Below are 20,095 nucleotides of genomic sequence, written 5' to 3'. Positions count from 1 at the left end.
TTCAAACTTTGAGTATTTAGAAATGCTCCTTTTTATTTATTTATTTTTATGTGACCAGTAAAATTCTGTGCTATTTATTTGGCAGCAAAATTCTCTACTGAGCAACAGACAATAATATTTTAGCCTTTTGAGAATGTTGTTTTTAAACATGAAGGCTATATTTCTTTGAAATCTGATAAGAACTGATAACACTGAACCCCATAAGAGGAAATAAAACTCAATGCCACACCACTGACTGTAATGTTTTCATGCTTAAAAATTTCAAGTGGTAAAATATATAGTGCCCAGGCACTGAGCCAAGAATTTGTCCTTGAGGAAATTTCATAATATATATTGTGACAAAGTTCCTACTCTACCGTGGTGGGTCTTGCGCTTATTGGCGGATTTGCTCGCCTTGGAGCTTCACGGCAGCCCTCAGCTTGGCCATTTTTCTGAATTCACAGTCCAGGTCGACTCCTCCTGTGTCTGACCAGGAGTTGGGAGGATTTGGGGGGAACCCGGGCCCGCCCTCTACTCCGGGTTCCAGCCCAGGGCCCTGTGGAATGCAGCTGTCTAGAGTGCCTCCTGGAACAGCTGTGTGACAGCTACACCTCCCTGAGCTACTTCCCCACGGCCTCCTCCCAACACCTTCTTTATCCTCACCATAGGACCTTGCTCCTGGTGTCTGATAATGCTTGTACACCTCAGTCCTCCAACAGTCCACGTTCTCACACTCAGCTCCTAGTGCCTCTTGCTCCCAACTCCTCACACGTACATCACAAATTGAAGTGAGCTCCTTTTTAAAACCCAGGTGCCCTGATTAGCCTGCCTTAATTGATTTTAGCAGCTTCTTGTTTGGCTGCAGGTGTTCTAATCAGCCTGTCTTAATTGTCTCCAGAAGGTTCCTGATTATTCTGGAACCTTCCCTGTTACCTTACCCAGGGAAAAGGGAGCTAATTAGCCTGGGGCTAATATATCTGCCTTCTATTACACTCCTCTAGCTATCTGGCCCGACCCTGTCACTAATATATATATATTATCATCTTCTCACACATTCTAACAAACTGGCACTGATTAGCTATGAATGAAACTTCACGAGTATTATATTAAAAGTGCCAACTCATTTTAGTAGAAGCTTTTACAGAACCCCTATATATATATTGCACCAGAACTGCAGACAGCACAAGAACAATAGTCATGTTGGATTTGGCAGCCTCTAAAAAATAATATGCAACTTTCCGAAGGGCAACCTCTCAATTATGGAGTGCTTTGATGTCAAGCTTCAATTTCTTCCAAAACAAAAAAATATTTACAGTTGGCTGGCTGCAAACATTGACAACAATGCCAGTCATAGGATTTAAAATTACTGGCATTCTCTGAAAAAGAGTACAGACTTTTTTTCAAAGATTCATGGCAGCTAATTTCAAAGCATCTGGAATAACTGCTGAAGCTTGTATTTATAAAATCCTAACAAATGTGATACAAATTGAAAAAATCTGTTTTCAGTTACACCCAGGAAACGCAACTGATTTGCCTTCCAATTAATTTTGCGATATTTACTGATGGTAACATGTTCCCAAATCAGGGTGGGGAAAATAAAGGAGAAAATTCAAAGAAGTCATCTAATAACTTCCAGGACCAGCCTTTTGCTGGAGTGTGCACAAATCATCATCAATTCCCAAACTCCATTCTACCTGTGGGAAAGAGATGTGGTCCTGACGGCCAGGGGAGAAAACTAGAGAGGAAAGAGAGAGAAACACATTGTAAAAGGGAGTTTTAAATCAGGATGACAAACAATTTCAATGGACTTCAACAAGTAAATATCAAAACCAAACCAGCCTGTAGCACTGGCACCTGGCTATCTGACTACTCCAGCTGTCCAGTATCATGACCTCCAATACTATGGTCCTTCCCTTCTTTGCTCTGTCTGAATCCTTTTTCAGTTGTCTCTCATTGTCCCCTTGTTCACTCTTCCAAGCTGCACACTATCATATCATTATCCCAGCCCTAGTCTTAGCTACTTTCAATTAATGGAACCTCTGTTTATAAATTTTAAATGAGTTCAGTGAGCTCAGCAAAAATAAAATAAAAAAAAACATTTCTCCTCTTGCCGGGCTGCATTGCATCCATCCACTCCACTGCCTCATTGTTTCCTCGGGCAAGAATTTCTGGTGGGATGGGGTAGTTTCCCCCTTGTCCTAAATCAAATTATAATCTTTGAAACTACTTAGCATTTGCTTTTATACTGACTTGAATGGGAGTTCAGGATTAGGCTCAACCCTACTCCCACTGAAGTCAATGGGAGAAATTTCCATTCATTTTAATAGGAACACGTTATGTACCATTTGAAAATGTCACACCAAGTCCACTCCATAATGCTGCAATCTAACATTTTAAGCATCTAAAAATTCCTATGGGTGTGAGAAATGCTTTCTAAAATCACAAGACACCTTGCAAACTGTCTGTCTGACATCACCCAGCTCAATGGGAACTTTTCAGATTGCAATCTGTCTCTTTGCTGTATGCTGTGACAATGTCCTCTGTCTCCACTGTCCAACACAGCAAGTGATGATCCATAACTACTCTGAGTGCTCACAATCCACTTTGACACAATGCTGAAGCACACTGGTTGCAGTCACAGGAATGCCTGATCAAAGACTATCTGGCACTGCAAGGCAGGCCTAGAATGACATTTCCAAAATATGAAATCCAGACAGGATACATTTTCATTTTAAATAACCCCAGTGTGCTATGGGCAACAATGGAAGTAGCCCACATGATAGCAACCATTGTCCCTAAACTCCATAATTAGCCTGATTGCTCAGGAAAACCATGGAAGTGACAACCTTGCCGATGGCAGTGTTTTAGCCATGTTGGTCACAAGACCTGAAGAAGACTTCTGTAAACTGGAAAGCTTGTCTTTCTCACCAACAGAAGTTGTTCCAATAAGAGATATCACCTCACCCACTTTCTCTCTCTAATAACCTCGCCATTCAGAGGAGAGGCCCTAAAGCAGAGTGACTATTTCAGTCATTGGCTGGAATATGCCAGCTGTGGCCCTCTAGCAAACAGGAGTAGGTACTAATCACAGTGTTCTAATTTAATATCGTCAATGTCTTTGGGAAGAAAAAATTAACCAGCAGCTTGAGAAAGACACAGAGGAAGGAAGGAAGGAAGGAAGGAAGGAACGAAGGAAGGAAGGAAGGAAGGAAAGAGACTGAGTGGCACTAAGTTTCTTGAGACTGTCCAGCCTGACATTGATGAAGTCTCAATATTTAGTCTCTCCCACAAGCTGCTGCTGATGTAGCTCAAATTAGATTTGAAATATTAAGAGAAAGTATACGTAATAAATATAATAATTGAACTGCACTTACTCATATATTATTTCTTATTTGTTGTTCATGTGAAATGGGCTGTTTAAGCATAATTAAACACATTACCAAAAGTGGCCATGTTCAAATTTAAGAAGTTTTTGCCTCCTTCTATTCCACCCGTTGTGCTTAGGACAGACTGTCTAATAGTCTGCTTCATGTGCCTTCCCTTTCATTCTGTAACAAGCTCCTGAAAAACCTTCTGTATCACGAAGCATCGTAGTTGTTAGAACTAACAGTCACCATGTACTCGTACTATACTCTGTTGTTCTGTGTGCTACCCAGTCTAGCCTTGTTTTAGCTCATAAACACTTTGGAACAGAGATTACATAATTAGCTTGGTATATTTCTGGATAGTAAAATGATGTTTGTGCTTCTGGCATAGTATATAAATAATAATTAATAATATGTTCATAGTACCACCTGACTCTGGAGTCATTCCACATTAAACTTGTGTCCTTCTGATCCCTGGACTGTCATTTCCTCTATGACTTCAAGTATCCAAATTCTCAGTTTACACAAGAGGAAGTCAACTGACTTGCTCTGGTTTTACACCATTGTAACTCAGCACAGAGTCTGATCTATAATTAGGCATTTCTGGCCTTTAGGACTCAGGAGGGGCAGGGCGAGCACCCTGAAATTTTTCAGAAGAGAGCCAACTATTAACTAAGGCTCGGAGTGTGATTATAAATAGCAGAGGAGCTGCAGTAGCATAGGAAGAGGCGGCGAAGGCATGGCTGCGCCATTCTAAGTCCAAACGAGGGAGGTAAGTATTCAGCACAGCTCAGCCATGCCTTTGCTGACGCTAGCCATGCTACCACGGCTGCACTGCTATTGATGCTCACGCTAGTTCAATGAGAGCTAGCGCGTCGATGTGTACATGAAGCAAAGGAATCACACCCCTATCTCATAGTATAGACATAGTCTAAGACATTGATTCTGATTATATTTTCCAGTCATTTCAAAAGAGATCAGATGGTGGATAAGGGAATAGTGATCAAACTACAGGCAGCTCTTGTACCCTGAAATTTTGTAACACTATCTAATTCCATAGAAATCTGTTGAATTAAAACAAGGGCACATTAAAAAAAACAATCTTTTCTGGAGTACATATTAAGGGCCCAGCTCTTCAAAGCTTACAATTTTCATTGGTTTAATTGATGGCGTGATAGTAGGCACATACGCCCGACAGTAATTCTTGTCAGGATTGGATTCTAATTTTCTTTAATGTAAAAGTGTTAGCTGTACAAAATTCATTGTTTCTCCAGCACAAATACAGCAGTATCATATTCACTGGATTGTGCCAGGCGCTTCACAGGGAAGTCATGGGAAACCCATGATTTTGCGAGACTGAAAAGGAGGCTGGGACCCTTATTGACATCTTGTCGCCATTTTAGTGAAAATAATAAATTATTCATCACTACCCAAAAAATCATCTGGAATTCAGTGTTATTCAATCATGACTGCTAAATACTGCAGTGAATTAATGGACTAGCTTGTTATGTCAGAAGGAAAAATGAGCTTGGTATTTATTATTCAGAGATTTTTGTCCAATTTTTTTTTTAAAAAAGAGCACATGGATTTGCAGGAACCAGCCCAGACTCCATTTTAAAATATACATTATTGGTACACTCTTTAACCAAAAATAGGCTTCAAGCTGCCAGTTAAATATGCATTTTCCAATTTCTGCCCCTCTTATTCCGTTCAAAATCCCTTTGCCTTTGTATATTTTTGTGTCTTTGTTTCTGTCACAAAACAACGTACACTCAAATTTACACAAAAAAATACAAATGGAAAAAGCCAACCTAGGTTGGCCAGACATGGAGAAACTCCTTTGTCTGCACTATACTGTAATGACTAATAAATATAGATTTTGATAATAATTTTTACCCAGAAGTCTCTCAAAGTATGTTACAAACTATGCAGAAGAATCACACTGCCAGTGAGAGAGATGCAGCCACCTCTGGTGAAACACATCAGCTGTTGAACAGTGTGCAGCAATCCTCTGTAAGAGCTTAAGAAATAAGGGAAGATTGCTTTTGTAACTGAAGTAGCAGTGGAAATTTAGAACACAGTCAGGATTGGGGCATCATTTCAGAAAAATTCAGAGGATGTAACAGTCAGCATAAAGAACATTATAAGTAATTTATAATATAACATGAAAAGGGCTTGGGCTGTTGTGGGGAGAAAGTGCAAGACATAATGGCTCTCATACCCCTATGAAAAGTCTGGGGTCGGGTGGACAACTGCTCCCCTTGCTGCATAGCAAATGACAGCCCTTGTCAGGACACTTGTATTAACTGCCCTATTCTGGTAAAAACTACCATGAGATCATTAATGACCATAAACAATCATGACTTCAGTTATATATCTCATCTAAAAGACACTACAGAACACACTGTCCTACAGCCTCATGGGGGAGGGGGGGGAAGATCGGAAAGTAGATACAAGCAGGGCTTAAAATACACTATGTAAGAATCCAACAGAATGGTGTCTGGGCCCTGATTCTGCAAGCCAATTAAGTATGTGCCTAATTTTAAGCATCTGAGAAATCCCACTGAATGGAAAGGCTGCTCTTAACATCAATAGGTATTAGGACAGCCAGGGTGGTGCACTCGACCACAGCAGTAAATCAATCATTACTTGCACACAAAACAGCATGAGAGTGGAGTGCAGCAAGGTATTTTTAATATAAAAGAAGTAAAAGTTACCTTAACTGTGGCGAGAAAGAATGATTTTTTTCCCTTACATTATAAGGGGAATCTGAAGTATTTAACAGAAAAAATGTTTCCATTTTCCTATCACAGATAATTTTTGTTGGATTTATGTTTAAAAATATTTGATTTCTTTATTTAACTTATTTTAAAATCAGCTTCAAAAACCAGATAACATTGATGTAAAATGGAAGATTTCATGTTTTGCAGCATTTGATAAAATGTTTTATGAAGAAACAACATTAAAAATCTATGCACACTGTAATGAATTAAATACCTAGGCCACACTGTGTCATCAGTTCTTAGGCAGAACGCAACATTGATTACTGCCTAAAAATTGATAGCATGCTTTGGCTATTTAGACAGCTATTGGTATTTAGAGTGATTTTGTCTGGTATTTTATGCCCAACATTTAGGAGAAAAACAATAAAAATACTGTAAAGCCAAAAATGAACCTAAGTATTTTCAATTTTTTTTGCGGAGTGGGGGGGAGTATTTGCATTCCCCTGCAGTGTTTCCAACCCAAATATTTTAGCATAGGTCTACTGCTTGATTCCCAGAGCATGAAGCTGATTAGAAACAAAAAGGAGAAAGTAGCCCTTTAATAGGAAATTAGACATTGAATTAATTTTTAAATAGTCATCATCTTTCAAATCAAGTTTCTGTTATTCAGTTTAAATAGCATTTTGTAATCTTGTTTGAGTCCATTTATATTCCTTGACTGCTCCCTCAGCTATGCAGTTAAGTAAAAGAGGCCTCAAAAAAGGATTAGTAATGCAATTCTGACTTGTGTAGTATAAAAGAAACACAATTTACCAATGTAAATTGCCTTCTGCTAAAATTACACTTCCTTGGTTAGTTCCTGAGTTTTGTATTGGGTCACATATACAGTAGTTTCCATGAACAAAAATGTTCACCCCACAGTAGTTCATTTGAGTTGCAACAGAATATTCTCTCTCTCTCTTTTGGAAGTTATAGGAGTCCAAATCACAACTCCTGTGGAAATACCCACTGGTCGGGTTCTTGAGAAAGAGAGACATCAAACACCACAGAAATCACCTTAAGGAGTTTTCTTGGATTGTTTCAACATGGCAGATGGGGCTTGCTCCTTCCCCCTGATACAACAGTCTGCAGTTCTGACCCCAAGCTCTACAGTTCCCCCACGATCAGCAGGACAGCAGAGTCCTCCATACCAGCTTCAGGACCCCTTCCTGATATTCCTTCCCTCATCCATCACTCCTCACACAACTTTAGAGTGAAGGACCCCACAGAAGAGTTAACGCGTCCTGAGGCTGCAATACCTTTGCTAACTTTCCCATGGGGTTGGAAAAATGGCAGAATACACTTCGCCACGCCCCCACTTCTAGTTTGTCCCTCTCCAGCCCTGGATCCAAGAGGGAGCTCTGCAGGGTTTGGCACAGAAGTGGTGGTTGAATCTCCCTCCCTCTGCGGCGGCCATGCGGAGGGAACATCTGCATTCTTACAGCTGGTCAGAAATCTGTCCTATTTGTCTATTTCAATTCTGCATCTGTTATGTGTATAAGGTGCTAATATTTACACTAAGTCATTCCCTCTTCCACACTGTGACAATGAACAATTTAGAATTAGACTGAAAGGACCAACATTAACCCTGGTGTAGCTCTACTGCAGTGTGTTGAGTTACAGCAGGGGCGACTTTGGCCCAAAAACAGCATACATTTAATGTGCTGAGACAATCTGACTGTAGGCTAAATTTAGGCTAAATTAGACATCCTGAAAGACTGCAAATAATTTGGCTATAAAACTGTGACAGAAATAAAATTACATGCTTTTAGATTTATGAATGAAAAAATACTGTTTACATTTGCATCTCGTTTTGGAATATGCCACATTGCTTACTAGTCCTTGCAAATATTTTCATCTTGTTAGAAAATGGCAGTTCTATCGTCTCTCACAATGTGATTCATAATTAGGGGTATACATTATCTCTGCAATGGCAGAAAACTGTTTAAAACTCAGCATACACATCAATTAGTCTATTTAATGTATCTCAAATAATTTTATTATATTGTGTAATGGTAGATTATCACTATATTACCTATAAAGGATTCCTTTCTAAGGGTATGTCTACACTATGAAATTAGGTCGAATTTATAGAAGTCGGTTTTGTAGAAAGCGTTTGTGTACAGTTGATTGTGTGTGTCCCCACACAAATGCTCTAAGTGCATGTAGTCGGCGGATTGTGTCCACAGTACCGATGCAACCGTCGACTTCCGGAGCGTTGCACTGTGGGTGGCTATCCCACAATTGCCGCAGTCTCCGCCGCCCATTTGAATTCTGGGTAGAAATCCCAGTGCCTGATGGGACTAAAACATTGTCGCGGGTGGTTCTGGGTACATATCGTCAGGCCCCTGTTCCCTCCCTCCCTCCGTGAAAGCAAGGGCAGACAATCGTTTTGCGCCTTTTTTCTTGAGTTACCTGTGCAGACGCCATACCACGGCAAGCATGGAGACCGCTCAGCTAACCGTCACCGTATGTCTCCTGGGTGCTGGCAGACTGCATTGCTACACAGCAGCAGTTAATTGCCTTTTGGCAGCAGACAGTGCAGTATGACTGGTAGCCGTCATCGACATAGTCCTGGGTGCTCTTTTAATCGGGCGCCTGGGCAAACATGGGAGTGACTCAGCCAGGTCATTTCCCTTGTTTCGTCTCATGGCAATTCAGTCCTACCGGCAGTGCACTGTCTTTTAACCTCCAGCCAGCAGAAGACGATGGCTAGTCGTCATACTGCACCGTCTTCTGCCGAGCACCCAGGAGATGATGATGGCTAGTGGTCATACTGTACAGTCTGCTGCCAGCAAGATGTATAAAGATAGATGAAGTGGCTCAAAACAAGAAATAGACCAGATTTGTTTTGTATTCATTTTCTCCTCTCTCCCTCCTTCCCTCTGTGAAATCAACGGCCTGCTAAACCCAGTTTTGAGTTCTATCCTTGAGGTTTTGAGTTCTATCCTTGAGGGGGCCATTCAGTTTCTCATAAAACCACCCCCTTTGTTGATCTTAATTCCCTGTAAGCCAACCCTGTAAGCCATGTCATCAGTCGCCCCTCCCTCCGTCAGGGCAACGGCAGACAATGGTTCCACGCCTTTTTTGTGTGCAGACGCCATACCACGGCAAGCATGGAGCCCGCTCAGATCACTTTGGCAATTAGGAGCACATTAAACACCACACGCATTATCCAGCAGTATATGCAGCAAACAGAACCTGGCAAAGCGATACCGGTGAGTAGGCAACATCAGCGCGGTGACATGAGTGATGAGGACATGGACACAGACTTCTCCCAAAGCACGGGCCCTGGCAATGCGGGCATCATGGTGCTAATGGGGCAGGTTCATGCAGTGGAACACCTATTTTGGGCTCGGGAAACTAGCACAGACTGGTGGGACCGCATAGTGTTGCAGGTCTGGGACAATTCCCAGTGGTTGCGAAACTTTCTCATGCATAAAGGCACTTTCATGGAACTTTGTGACTTGCTTTCCCCTGCCCTGAGGCGCAAGAATACCAAGATGAGAGCAGCCCTCACAGTTGAGAAGCGAGTGGCAATAGCCCTATGGAAGCTTGCCATGCCAGACAGCTACCGGTCAGTCGGGAATCAATTTGGAGTGGGCAAATCTACTGTGGGGGCTGCTGTGATGCAAGTAGCCCATGCAATCAAAGATCTGCTGATATCAAGGGTAGTGACCCTGGGAAATGTGCAGGTCATAGTGGATGGCTTTGCTGCAATGGGATTCCCTAACTGTTGTGGGGCCATAGACAGAACCCATATCCCTATCTTGGCACCGGAGCACCAAGCCGGCGAGTACATAAATCGCAAGGGGTACTTTTCAATCGTGCTGCAAGCACTGGTGGATCACAAGGGACGTTTCACCAACATCAACGTGGGATTCCCCGGGAAAGGTACATGACGCTCGCATCTTCAGGAACTCTGGTCTGTTTCAAAAGCTGCAAGAAGGGACTTTATTCCCAGACCAGAAAATAACCATTGGGGATGTTGAAATGCCTATAGTTATCCTTGGGGACCCAGCCTACCCCTTAATGCCATGGCTCATGAAGCCATACACAGGCAGCCTGGACAGTAGTCAGGAGCTGTTCAACTACAGGCTGAGCAAGTGCAGAATGGTGGTAGAATGTGCATTTGGATGTTTAAAAGCGCGCTGGCGCAGTTTACTGACTCGTTTAGACCTCAGCGAAACCAATATTCCCATTGTTATTACTGCTTGCTGTGCGCTCCACAATATCTGTGAGAGTAAGGGAGAGACGTTTGTGGCGGGGTGGGAGGTTGAGGCAAATCGCCTGGCTGCTGGTTTCGCACAGCCAGACACCAGGGCGGTTAGAAAAGCACAGGAGGGCGCGGTACGCATCAGAGAAGCTTTGAAAACCAGTTTCATGACTGGACAGGCTACGGTGTGAAAGTGCTGTTTGTTTCTCCTAGATGAAACCCCCCATCCCTTGGTTCACTCTACTTCCCTGTAAGCTAACCACCCTCCCCTCCTCCTTTCGATCACCGCTTGCTGAGGCAATAAAGTCATTATTGCTTCACATTCATGCATTCTTTATTCATTCATCACACAAATAGGGGGATAACTACCAAGGTAGCCCAGGAGGGTGGCAGAGAAAAGAAGCATCAGGAGGGGTGGTGGAGGAGAGAAGGACAAGGCCACACAGCACTTCAAAAGTTTAAAACTTTAAAACTTATTGAATGCCAGCCTTCTGTTGCTTGGGCAATCCTCTGGGGTGGAGTGGCTGGGTGGCCAGAGGCCCCCCCACCGCGTTCTTGGGCGTCTGGGTGAGGAGGCTCTGGAACTTGGGGAAGAGGGAGGTTGGTTACACAGGGGCTGTAGTGGCGGTCTGTGCTCCTGCTGCCTTTCCTTCAGCTCAACCATACGCTGGAGCATATTGGTTTGATCCTCCAGCAGCCTCAGCATTGAATCCTACCTCCTCTCATCATGGTGCCTCCACCTTTCAGCTTCAGCCCTCTCTTCAGCCCGCCACCTCTCCTCCCGGTCATTTTGTGCTTTCCTGCACTCTGACATTGTCTGCCTCCACGCATTCGTCTGTGCTATGTCAGTGTGGGAGGACAGCATGAGCTCAGAGAACATTTCATCATGAGTGCGTTTTTTTCGCCTTCTAATCTTCACTAGCCTCTGGGAAGGAGAAGATCCTGTGATCCTTGAAACACATGCAGCTGGTGGAGAAAAAAAAAAGAGGCAGTGGTATTCAAACAGACACATTTTCTAGAACAATGGCTACACTCTTTCACGGTAAACCTTGCTGTTAACATTACATACACAGCACATGTGCTTTCGTTCCAAGCTCGCATTTTGCCTCCCCCCACCACGTGGCTAGCTCCTCACCCCTCCCCATGGCTAACAGCGGGGAACATTTCTGTTCAGCCACAGGCAAACGGCCCAGCAGGAACGGGCACCTCTGAATGTCCCCTTAAGAAAAGCACCCTATTTCAACCAGGTGACCATGAATGATATCACTCTCCTGAGGATAACACAGAGAGATAAAGAATGGATGTTGTTTAAATGCCAACAAACATACACTGCAATGCTTTGTTCTACAATGATTCCCGAGTACATGATACTGGCCTGGTGTGGTAAAGTGTCCTACCATGGTGGACAGAATAAGGCTGCCCTCCCCAGAAACCTTTTGCAAAGGCTTTGGGAGTACATCCAGGAGAGCTGCAAATGCCAGGGCAAATTAATCATTAAACATGCTTGCTTTTAAACCATGTACAGTATTTTAAAAGGTACACTCACCAGAGGTCCCTTCTCTGCCTGGCGGGTCCGGGAGGCAGCCTTGGGTGGGTTCGGGGGGTACTGCGTCCAAGTCCAGGGTGAGAAACAGTTCCTGGCTGTCGGGAAAACTGGTTTCTCCGCTTGCTTGCTGTGAGCAATCTACAATTTCATCATTATCTTCCTCATCCCCAAAACCTGCTTCTGTGTTGCCTCCATCTCCATTGAAGGAGTCAAACAACACGGCTGGGGTAGTGGTGACTGAACCCCCTAAAATGGCATGCAGTTCATCATAGAAGCGGCATGTTTGGGGCTCTGACCCGGAGCAGCCATTTGCCTCTCTGGTTTTCTGGTAGGCTTGCCTCAGCTTCTTAAGTTTCACATGGCATTGCTTCGGGTCCCTGTTATGGCCTCTGTCCTTCATGCCGTGGGAGATTTTGACAAAGGTTTTGGCATTTCGAAAACTGGAACGGAGTTCTGATAGCACGGATTCCTCTCCCCATACAGCGATCAGATCCCATACCTCCCGTTTGGTCCATGCTGGAGCTCTTTTGCGATTCTGGGACTCCATCATGGTCACCTCTGCTGATGAGCTCTGCATGGTCACCTCTGCTGATGAGCTCTGGCCAGCGTGGCAAGCTGCAGGTGACCATGCAAACAGGAAATTGAAATTCAAAAGTTTGCGGGCCTTTTCCTGTCTACCTGGCCAGTGCATCTGAGTTGAGAGTGCTGTCCAGAGCAGTCACAATAGAGCACTCTGGGATAGCTCCTGGAGGCCAATACTGTCTAATTGCGTCCACAGTTCCCCAAATTTGACCCGGCAAGGCCGATTTAAGTGCTAATCCACTTGTCAGGGGTGGAGTAAGGAAACTGATTTTAAGAGCCCTTTAAGTCGAAAAAAAGGGCTTCATCATGTGGACGGGTGCAAGTTTACATCGATTTAACGCTGCTAAATTAGACCTAAACTCCTAGTGTAGACCAGGGCAAATGAGGATTCCTATTCTGCTTAGCAAACCACTCAGGCTGCACAAAAGGAAATCAATGCTATTAATATTATAGGGTGAAAATATTTTCATAATACCTAGCAGACAGTGATCAATTAATTATATGTTTTTAAACTAGATTGAGTCAGGAAGAAAATCTCACCACTTATGGCCCTTAATTTTCAAACTATTGAGCCAATCCTACTTCCATCAAAGCCACTGGCAAAAATCCCTTGACTCCAGTAGGATCATAATTGGGGGTGAAATGCTGAGGTGCTTACTCAGTTTTTATTTGGTATTTAAAGAAACAAAACTCCTGCAGAAGTCACTGGGAGTCTGCCTGTTAAGTAATGAATGAAAACTAAAGCTAAGCTCACTACCTTAGATTCACACACTCAGCCATTTTAATTTTGCACCATCTCCTCCTCCTCTGGAGTCTGTGGAGCCCTCCCACACACACATGAACCTCCCATACCCATAGATCTAGAGTCTGTGTAGTGGCAGAGGGCAGAGCCAGGAGGATGCATGTCATCTTCCCTCCAGTCCCTCACAGAGCCCCTCTCTGCAGAGACTCCCTTGTATTAGAGGCCGCTGCAGCCATGAAGAATCCCCAGAAGTGCAACACCAATGGAGCCACGTTGTCAGGAGCCAGAGGCGCCTGTGACTGGAGCTGGTGCAGAGCAACATGGCCTATGAGTGGATAATCCTGGCCTCCCATGAGTCCTCTGGGATCTACAAAGTTTGGAGGTGGTCCCCCTTGACACATTCTAGGAGGGCACAAACCCAACCTCATGATACAGTAATAGGCGAGGAACCTTTTGGAGGTTGCTTCCCACAGATCCCCCCTCCCCCTGACCTACGGGCTACACTGTGGTAGTGGACAATCTGGGACACTGACTGTTCAGCCCATAATATCAGTGACCATTTTCCATTAGTGATACCTCAGCCTACCAAGAAGTTTTCTAACTAGGCCAAAACTATACAGCTGAGGTAATGTCAGACATCCAAGTTTCAAAAAAACAGGTTGCAAAGGCTGTTATATTAATCACTGGCTCCTGAGTAAAACAGGTTTGAATGTCATTGGCAACACCCCCATTAAGTTCAGTAGGAGCAGGAGCAAGCCCCATATTTAGTTCAAGAATCTCAGAAATCCTTTGACAAATTTAACCATGGTGTTAAAAAAAATCAATATCTTCTTTGTTTAATCAAGAATCTTCTTATCACTCTAAATGACAATGACATAAATATAAAATAACAGAACATAAAACTCTCAGAATGGAAATAACTGTAGGTGGTTTGGAAAGAGCAAATGCTGTGTTTACACAATTAAGTGCAGCATCCACCATACACTGATCAATATTATTAATTCCTATTTCAGATTCACATATAATCTGGCTCACTGAATTTGTGCCTACATAGCTCTGCCTTGTTTGCAGAAAGCTGAGAGAGGAAAATCAAGCCTAATGTGAAATATGCATCCATGTGTGCAAAACTGAACAAATGTCAAGAGAATGGGATTGTTTGTATTATTTTACCATAGAGCAAAAAGTAGCCACAGATCAATAAAATCAATTCAGCCGAAAAGGTCAATTACAGTGGCATCAATATCATGTAATCACATAAGGATGCAATTAAATGCAGAATTTCCCATGAGTTATAGGATTTAAATTCTCTCAACTCCTTTTGCCAATAGCAAAGATAAAACTCAGGTAATCTCAGTTTTTGCAGACATATTCCCGTAAGCAAATAAACTTAACACTTAAAACACGGACCGAGTAGCCTAAGGCTTACTTACATAGGGGCATTTTACATTTGCAATACCAGTAATTCTTCCCATGAGCTGCATTGTACGTACTCCTTCTGAAGAAGTATTTGTATGGCAGACACAACTGAAACTATAGTTCTTGTGTTATACTCTCCTTTTGGTGTTCCCTTTTACAATACTGGTCCTGATATGAGGCTACTGAACCATGGTGTACCACTGCTTACATGTACCATTTTCATTATACTCCACTGGAATCAATTTAAGGATAACAGATTACAAGAATTATCTTAACTGGAAATGAACTCAAACTGCAATCTTTGAAGTGGACACTCCCAATAACCTCTGAATTTGGTGATTTTACACCAGATGAACATCAGACACATAGTTCTTTTGTTCTGTTTTATCTTCTAGAGATTGCACTAATGCGGTCTTATCCTTTCCCCAAACAAAGACAATACTTCTGTACACTGTGTAGTGCCAGATCTAAAGAAAGTGTTATGAGGGGCCCAAGCTGCAAAGTTTGGAATCATATCCATATCTGTTTAGTTCTGGGGCATAGGGGCCCAGTCTTGCAAGACGTTTCATGTCCTCACAAGCAGCCCCCTGCACGATTAGGTATTTGGTTTGGGGCCAATTTCTAATTAGGATATGTAGATTGTATATTTTTCAGTAGGGGAGGGTGGGAAGGAGAAGAGAATCTTCAGAGCATTTTCTTGTGAGAAGTGTTCCTCAGAACAACAATTTGTGGTAAAACAGAAATACCACCTCTATTAGGTCATTTCAGGCAAAAGTTATTTATATTCAAACAGCCATTTTAATTCTGTTAGGAAAAAAGGTGGTTGGAACTTGACAAAATACAAGACTGAACCTCTCTGTGATTTGAAACATCAAGGGTTAGTTTAAAAAAAGAAGAATTCCTGGCAAGATCCTCCTTAATCCATGGATTTAAAGTAAATTCCCAAAGTGTGCAAAACAGATCAGTAATATAAGACAGTTCACTATTTGATGAGAGCTGCATCAGGTGGAGAAATCTAACCGTAGTTGTTTTCAACAGCTTTTCACACAGCCCATGAAACCTGCTAACAGACGGTATATAGATCCGAGCAATGCAGTAGCACTTATTCTTTGTGTCTTTCTGAGTGGTTCCTTCAGCTGAACCAGCAATCTGCAAATGATATCAACAAGCAATCCTTCTAATTAAGTTTAACAGGACTTTTATTGTATCCCTTCGTTCCTCTAAGGACTGCATGCCAGTGATACCAAACACAAACATATCACTCAGCACCACATTAGTGACATGCAGTCACAGGACTTGAGCTAGTCTCTCTATGAAAAACTGGGAAAGAAAGCTTTAATTCTTTACAACATAAAAGGTCACCCATTAGAAATGAGAAGGTTAAACATATTGCCTTGCAAAGGCACATAACGAATCAGCATCTGGAGGCAATTGCTAGCCTCCCTAAAAAACCGTAACTCATCCTTAGACATAGTTATCAAAATAAACCAAACCCTCAGTTTTATGCATAGTACAGTGAATTTGGGAAGTTATACTGACTTCGGGTGAAATTCTGGGCTCAGTTTATGTGGCCTCCTGGGATGCATTCACCCCCTGAAAGCCGCGTTAAACAAGCGCTCTGCAGGGTAAGTGATCATGGAGATGGTCCGCTCCAGAGCACTATGTTCCATGAGTAAGTGTTTTTCAGCTGCTCGGATGTGAGGAAACCTATTCCAGCAAGCAGTCCTGTGCAAAAGTTTGCCTCCCCCTCCCCCTCTTCCTACTGGGTCACAGATGGCTGCAGTAACCTGAGAGAAGCTCATCTGTGGGGAAGGGAAAGAAGAAAGAGGGGACTGTGATTGGCGTTGGCTTATAATTTTATTTTAAATCCACATAGCTGGGGAATAATCATGGGGGAAGGGAGTTCTCTCCTTACCTCACATCCCCACCGCTTCTGACAGCTCTTTTCTGTGTTTTGTCTGAGTTGCTTGGTTGAAATGTCCATTTCTGACTCAAGCTCTTCGAAAGAACTGGGGCTTGCCAGCTGATCAGATGATTCATGATCACCTCAAAATGGGAACCTTCTGCTAAGGATAAATGGAAACATCCTTAGCTATGGAGCCAACAGGGACCCTAAAGCTCTTAAGGGCTCCTCAGTATTTAGGCATACTGGATGGTCCCGCAAGAACTGCATTCACTGACAGACATCAGAGAACTATGTATCTAACAATCTACTTCCATGTGCAATTACCCACTTGCATATATAAATATAGGGGGTAGAATGGGGCATAGCCACTGTGAAAATTTGACCTTCTGGACCCAACCCTCCTTTTAGACAATTGGGTTTATTTTGCCATGCAGTATCTAATTTTCAAGCAATACAGAGCCCTCCCTCCCCCAGACAAGCAGGTCAGCCTTAAGTATCATCCTGGCTAAGATACCACATGTGGTATTGCTAGTCTTTCTTGGACCACTTGAAAATTAGGGATAGCCTCTAACATGTACTGAGGGATTTTTTTCTGTTTTATGAAACTCACACAAAGTCCTGCATTACTAAATCCCAGGGGATCATGACTTCCATATAGAATTCAGTCCATTTTTAAACACTTTCTCAAAATGTTTACATCATTATCATCACAATGAAATACAGAGCAAATAAGCACCTTTATAACACACATTAACAGACCACACATTAACTACTAGACAAAAATCCTGAAAACATTTGTATGGCGAAACAAGTTACCCTCATGTCTAATGTAACTGTCCCCAGTAGTCTCAACAGGAACTATTAGTAAAGGTGCAGAAAAAAATCCTAATAGACTCAGTGGAGAGTTGAAGACACTACTCATAACTCCATCACTCCTTTCTAGTATTTAGGAACTTAATTATTTCCCAGCCTTCCCAGTAACAAATGATAGCATCTTTAGGTTCATGATACCCATCACTCAGCAGCTGAAAAATAGCTTTCCCTTGAAGGCGTTCTGGCACATCAACACAATTAGTTTTAAACAAGTACCAACACACATCCGGAGGAATGATAATGGCACAGGGATCAGCAAAGCACACTTACAAAAAGAAAATTGGATACTAGAGGGAGAGAAACAGGGCCTATAGAAAAAGATCACACTGTGACCATGGCAGCCAAATATTAGGAGTAGCAAAATGTTCAGTGATTGTTTACTGCATGGTACCCAAGGATGTGAGAAATGCACACTTTCCAGTTTGCCTAGGATGGCACAAATCTTAGCGCTGGAACTGAATCTTGGAGAGCTAAGCAAGATGTAACAAGCAGGGTTACCAATAAACACCCAATACTGGCTTTTCTAGCACCACAAAACTCCCATTAATTTCACAGGGAAATCCAGTTTACAATCTGATTTCAATGGGATCTATGGGTGTCCAGCAATACAATATAGCTCAAAAATGATTTAAAATATTTTTCAGACAATACTACACCAAAATGGCTGACCACTGAGCAAGTTCCTTAAACCAGATATATTTCTCCATATAATAAAACAACCTAGATCCTGTCTGCAAACATTGTGGACTGTTTCTTCAGTCACCTCTATTAGAGGTAGCTCAAATCCAATGAAAAACAAAAAACACAGACATCCTGAAAAGCTACAATAACTTTTTCTTTTCTGCCAAAGTAGTAAAATAATCAGTGCAATCATCAAGGTCAAGATTTTCAAAAGCCACTAAGTAGTGATTTTGGCCATCTCAATTTCTGGGTGACAGTTTGAGACACCTTAAAAGGCAGGTGCTCAGCGCTGACTGAAAATCAGGCCTCTTCAACTTCTCTCAGTTTGAGCACCAAAAAAAATGAAGACACCCAAAATCACTAGTCATTTTTGAAAATCTTTCCCCACTCCTTTTTCTGCAGGCAAAACAATTCCTTTGTGTCACAGAGCAACAGATATAAAGTATAAAGAGATTTTTTTGGTTGGTAGTTCCACTGAATTGACTCTGTCCACTACATGCATCCGACAAAGTGGGTATTTACCCATGAAAGCTTATGCTCCAATATGTCTGGTAATCTATAAGGTGCCACAGGACTCTTTGCTGTCTGTTTACTTTGTCTACTTCATACCATATTGCTTGTAGAAGCTATGAAAAATGCTAATCCTCTATAAGACTATGAATAATAAAAACTTTACGAAACATAAATTACACTTCTTGCCTTCAAACATACTGCATAAAAATACCATTTATTATAGCAGATGCTCATGAATTAAAAGGCAAAAACCCAATGGTTTGGTTTAGAAGGTTCTCATAGAAGACTTAGATCTCGATCTGCCTCTCTACTACTGCAATTTTTATGACTTTTTATCTTTAGCCTTGTGATCCATATATCCTTGATCACCATCGTGCCTATAAATAACTAATGAAAATAAATGGATGCAGAAGTAAATCCTCAAGTATAAATTGCTATATAATACCTGAACTGTACTATTTGCAGTGAGGAACATACATGCCAGAATAACATTTATCTGAAGCTTCTCATTTGGCACACAATAAAAATATAACAATGCTCATTAAATATGCAAACAAAAAATTTTCAAAAAACCCCAGACCAATCCCAGCTATATCATATACTTTTCTCACTGTGTATATCTGTAGCTACCATTTCAGAAATGCAGGAAGTCTTTAACTGAAAGGCTAATACTCTTTAGCCTCCCTCAACCTCAGACTATAAAATATGCAAAAATTCTGCTTTGTCATAACGCTTTGCAAAAATGAGTGCTAAACGGGCTCAAATTGTTCGTGGTGCTTGAGATCTTCCTACAAGATGCTCAGCATACTAAAATCCGATTGAAGTCAGTCCAAGGAGAGGGAATTCAGCACCTCGCAAGATGCCCATTTAATGAGCCCTTTAAAGAGCTAGTGCTTATTTCAACTGCTCTGAAATTTAAAGCCCTTTTCATATACTTTCATTAGAGTGAAGTGTACATCATTCTATTTAGGCAGGAAAACAAAAGGTACCTTCAGTTCACATCAATTGTCTTTTGTAGTTTCTTTACTCAGGCTCCACTGTGCAGGAGGAAACTGCCACTCACTCCCTGAATTCATTATAAAGCTGTATCAATATAAAATCAATAATGGAGGGAAATGAAATAGTGTTCATACTGTACGCATAACACACCCCAGAACAGACATAGTGGGCTCAACTGTGCTCCTATCAACATTAAGGACAAACTCCCATTGACTTTAATGGGAACAAGATCAGGCCACATTATATCAGTATAAATATAAACTACAGATATGAACTGCATTCTCAAACTATGTAATAATATTTTCAATAGTTGATTAAGGGCCCAGTCTTACACTCACTAAAGCCAACAGTTTTAACATTGACTTCAGTGGGATTAGGATTAGGCTCAAAGACAGAATAACTACACTAAACTAAATTAAAAGAATAGCAATGCCATTGTATAATTTTGGTTGTATTTCCATCATCAATAAATATTTCTTATGGCCATAATGTGATAATTTCGGGAATCCAATCCT

At 42.0% G+C, this 20,095-nt stretch overlaps 1 protein-coding gene across 1 annotated transcript; it reads right to left on the bottom strand.

Moving 5' to 3' along the window:
• Positions 1 to 10,282: 10,282 nt before the first annotated feature.
• LOC125639034 (uncharacterized) lies at positions 10,283 to 13,919 on the bottom strand. Its single transcript, XM_048855439.2, has 2 exons — positions 11,869 to 13,919; positions 10,283 to 11,288 (listed from the first exon to the last, which is right to left on the bottom strand). Exons 1-2 carry the CDS (start codon positions 12,557 to 12,559, stop codon positions 11,035 to 11,037), a joined length of 945 nt encoding a protein of 314 aa, XP_048711396.2. The 5' UTR covers positions 12,560 to 13,919; the 3' UTR covers positions 10,283 to 11,034.
• Between the last annotated feature and the right edge of the window lie 6,176 nt (positions 13,920 to 20,095).

The sequence above is a fragment of the Caretta caretta genome, chromosome 6, assembly GCF_965140235.1.
Source record: "Caretta caretta isolate rCarCar2 chromosome 6, rCarCar1.hap1, whole genome shotgun sequence".
Taxonomy (NCBI): domain Eukaryota; kingdom Metazoa; phylum Chordata; order Testudines; family Cheloniidae; genus Caretta; species Caretta caretta.
The sequence above is the reverse complement of the archived record's forward strand: the minus strand, read 5'-3'. Positions and strand labels throughout refer to the sequence as shown.

Bases quoted from the DNA above. Each gene is read 5' to 3' on its own strand.
- LOC125639034 (XM_048855439.2), bottom strand. From the start codon at position 12,559: ATGCACTGGCCAGGTAGACAGGAAAAGGCCCGCAAACTTTTGAATTTC. The intron at 11,289-11,868 runs GTGAGTGTACCT...TTTCTCCACCAG, and splicing joins AGGCAGAGAAGGGACCTCTG to CTGCATGTGTTTCAAGGATC.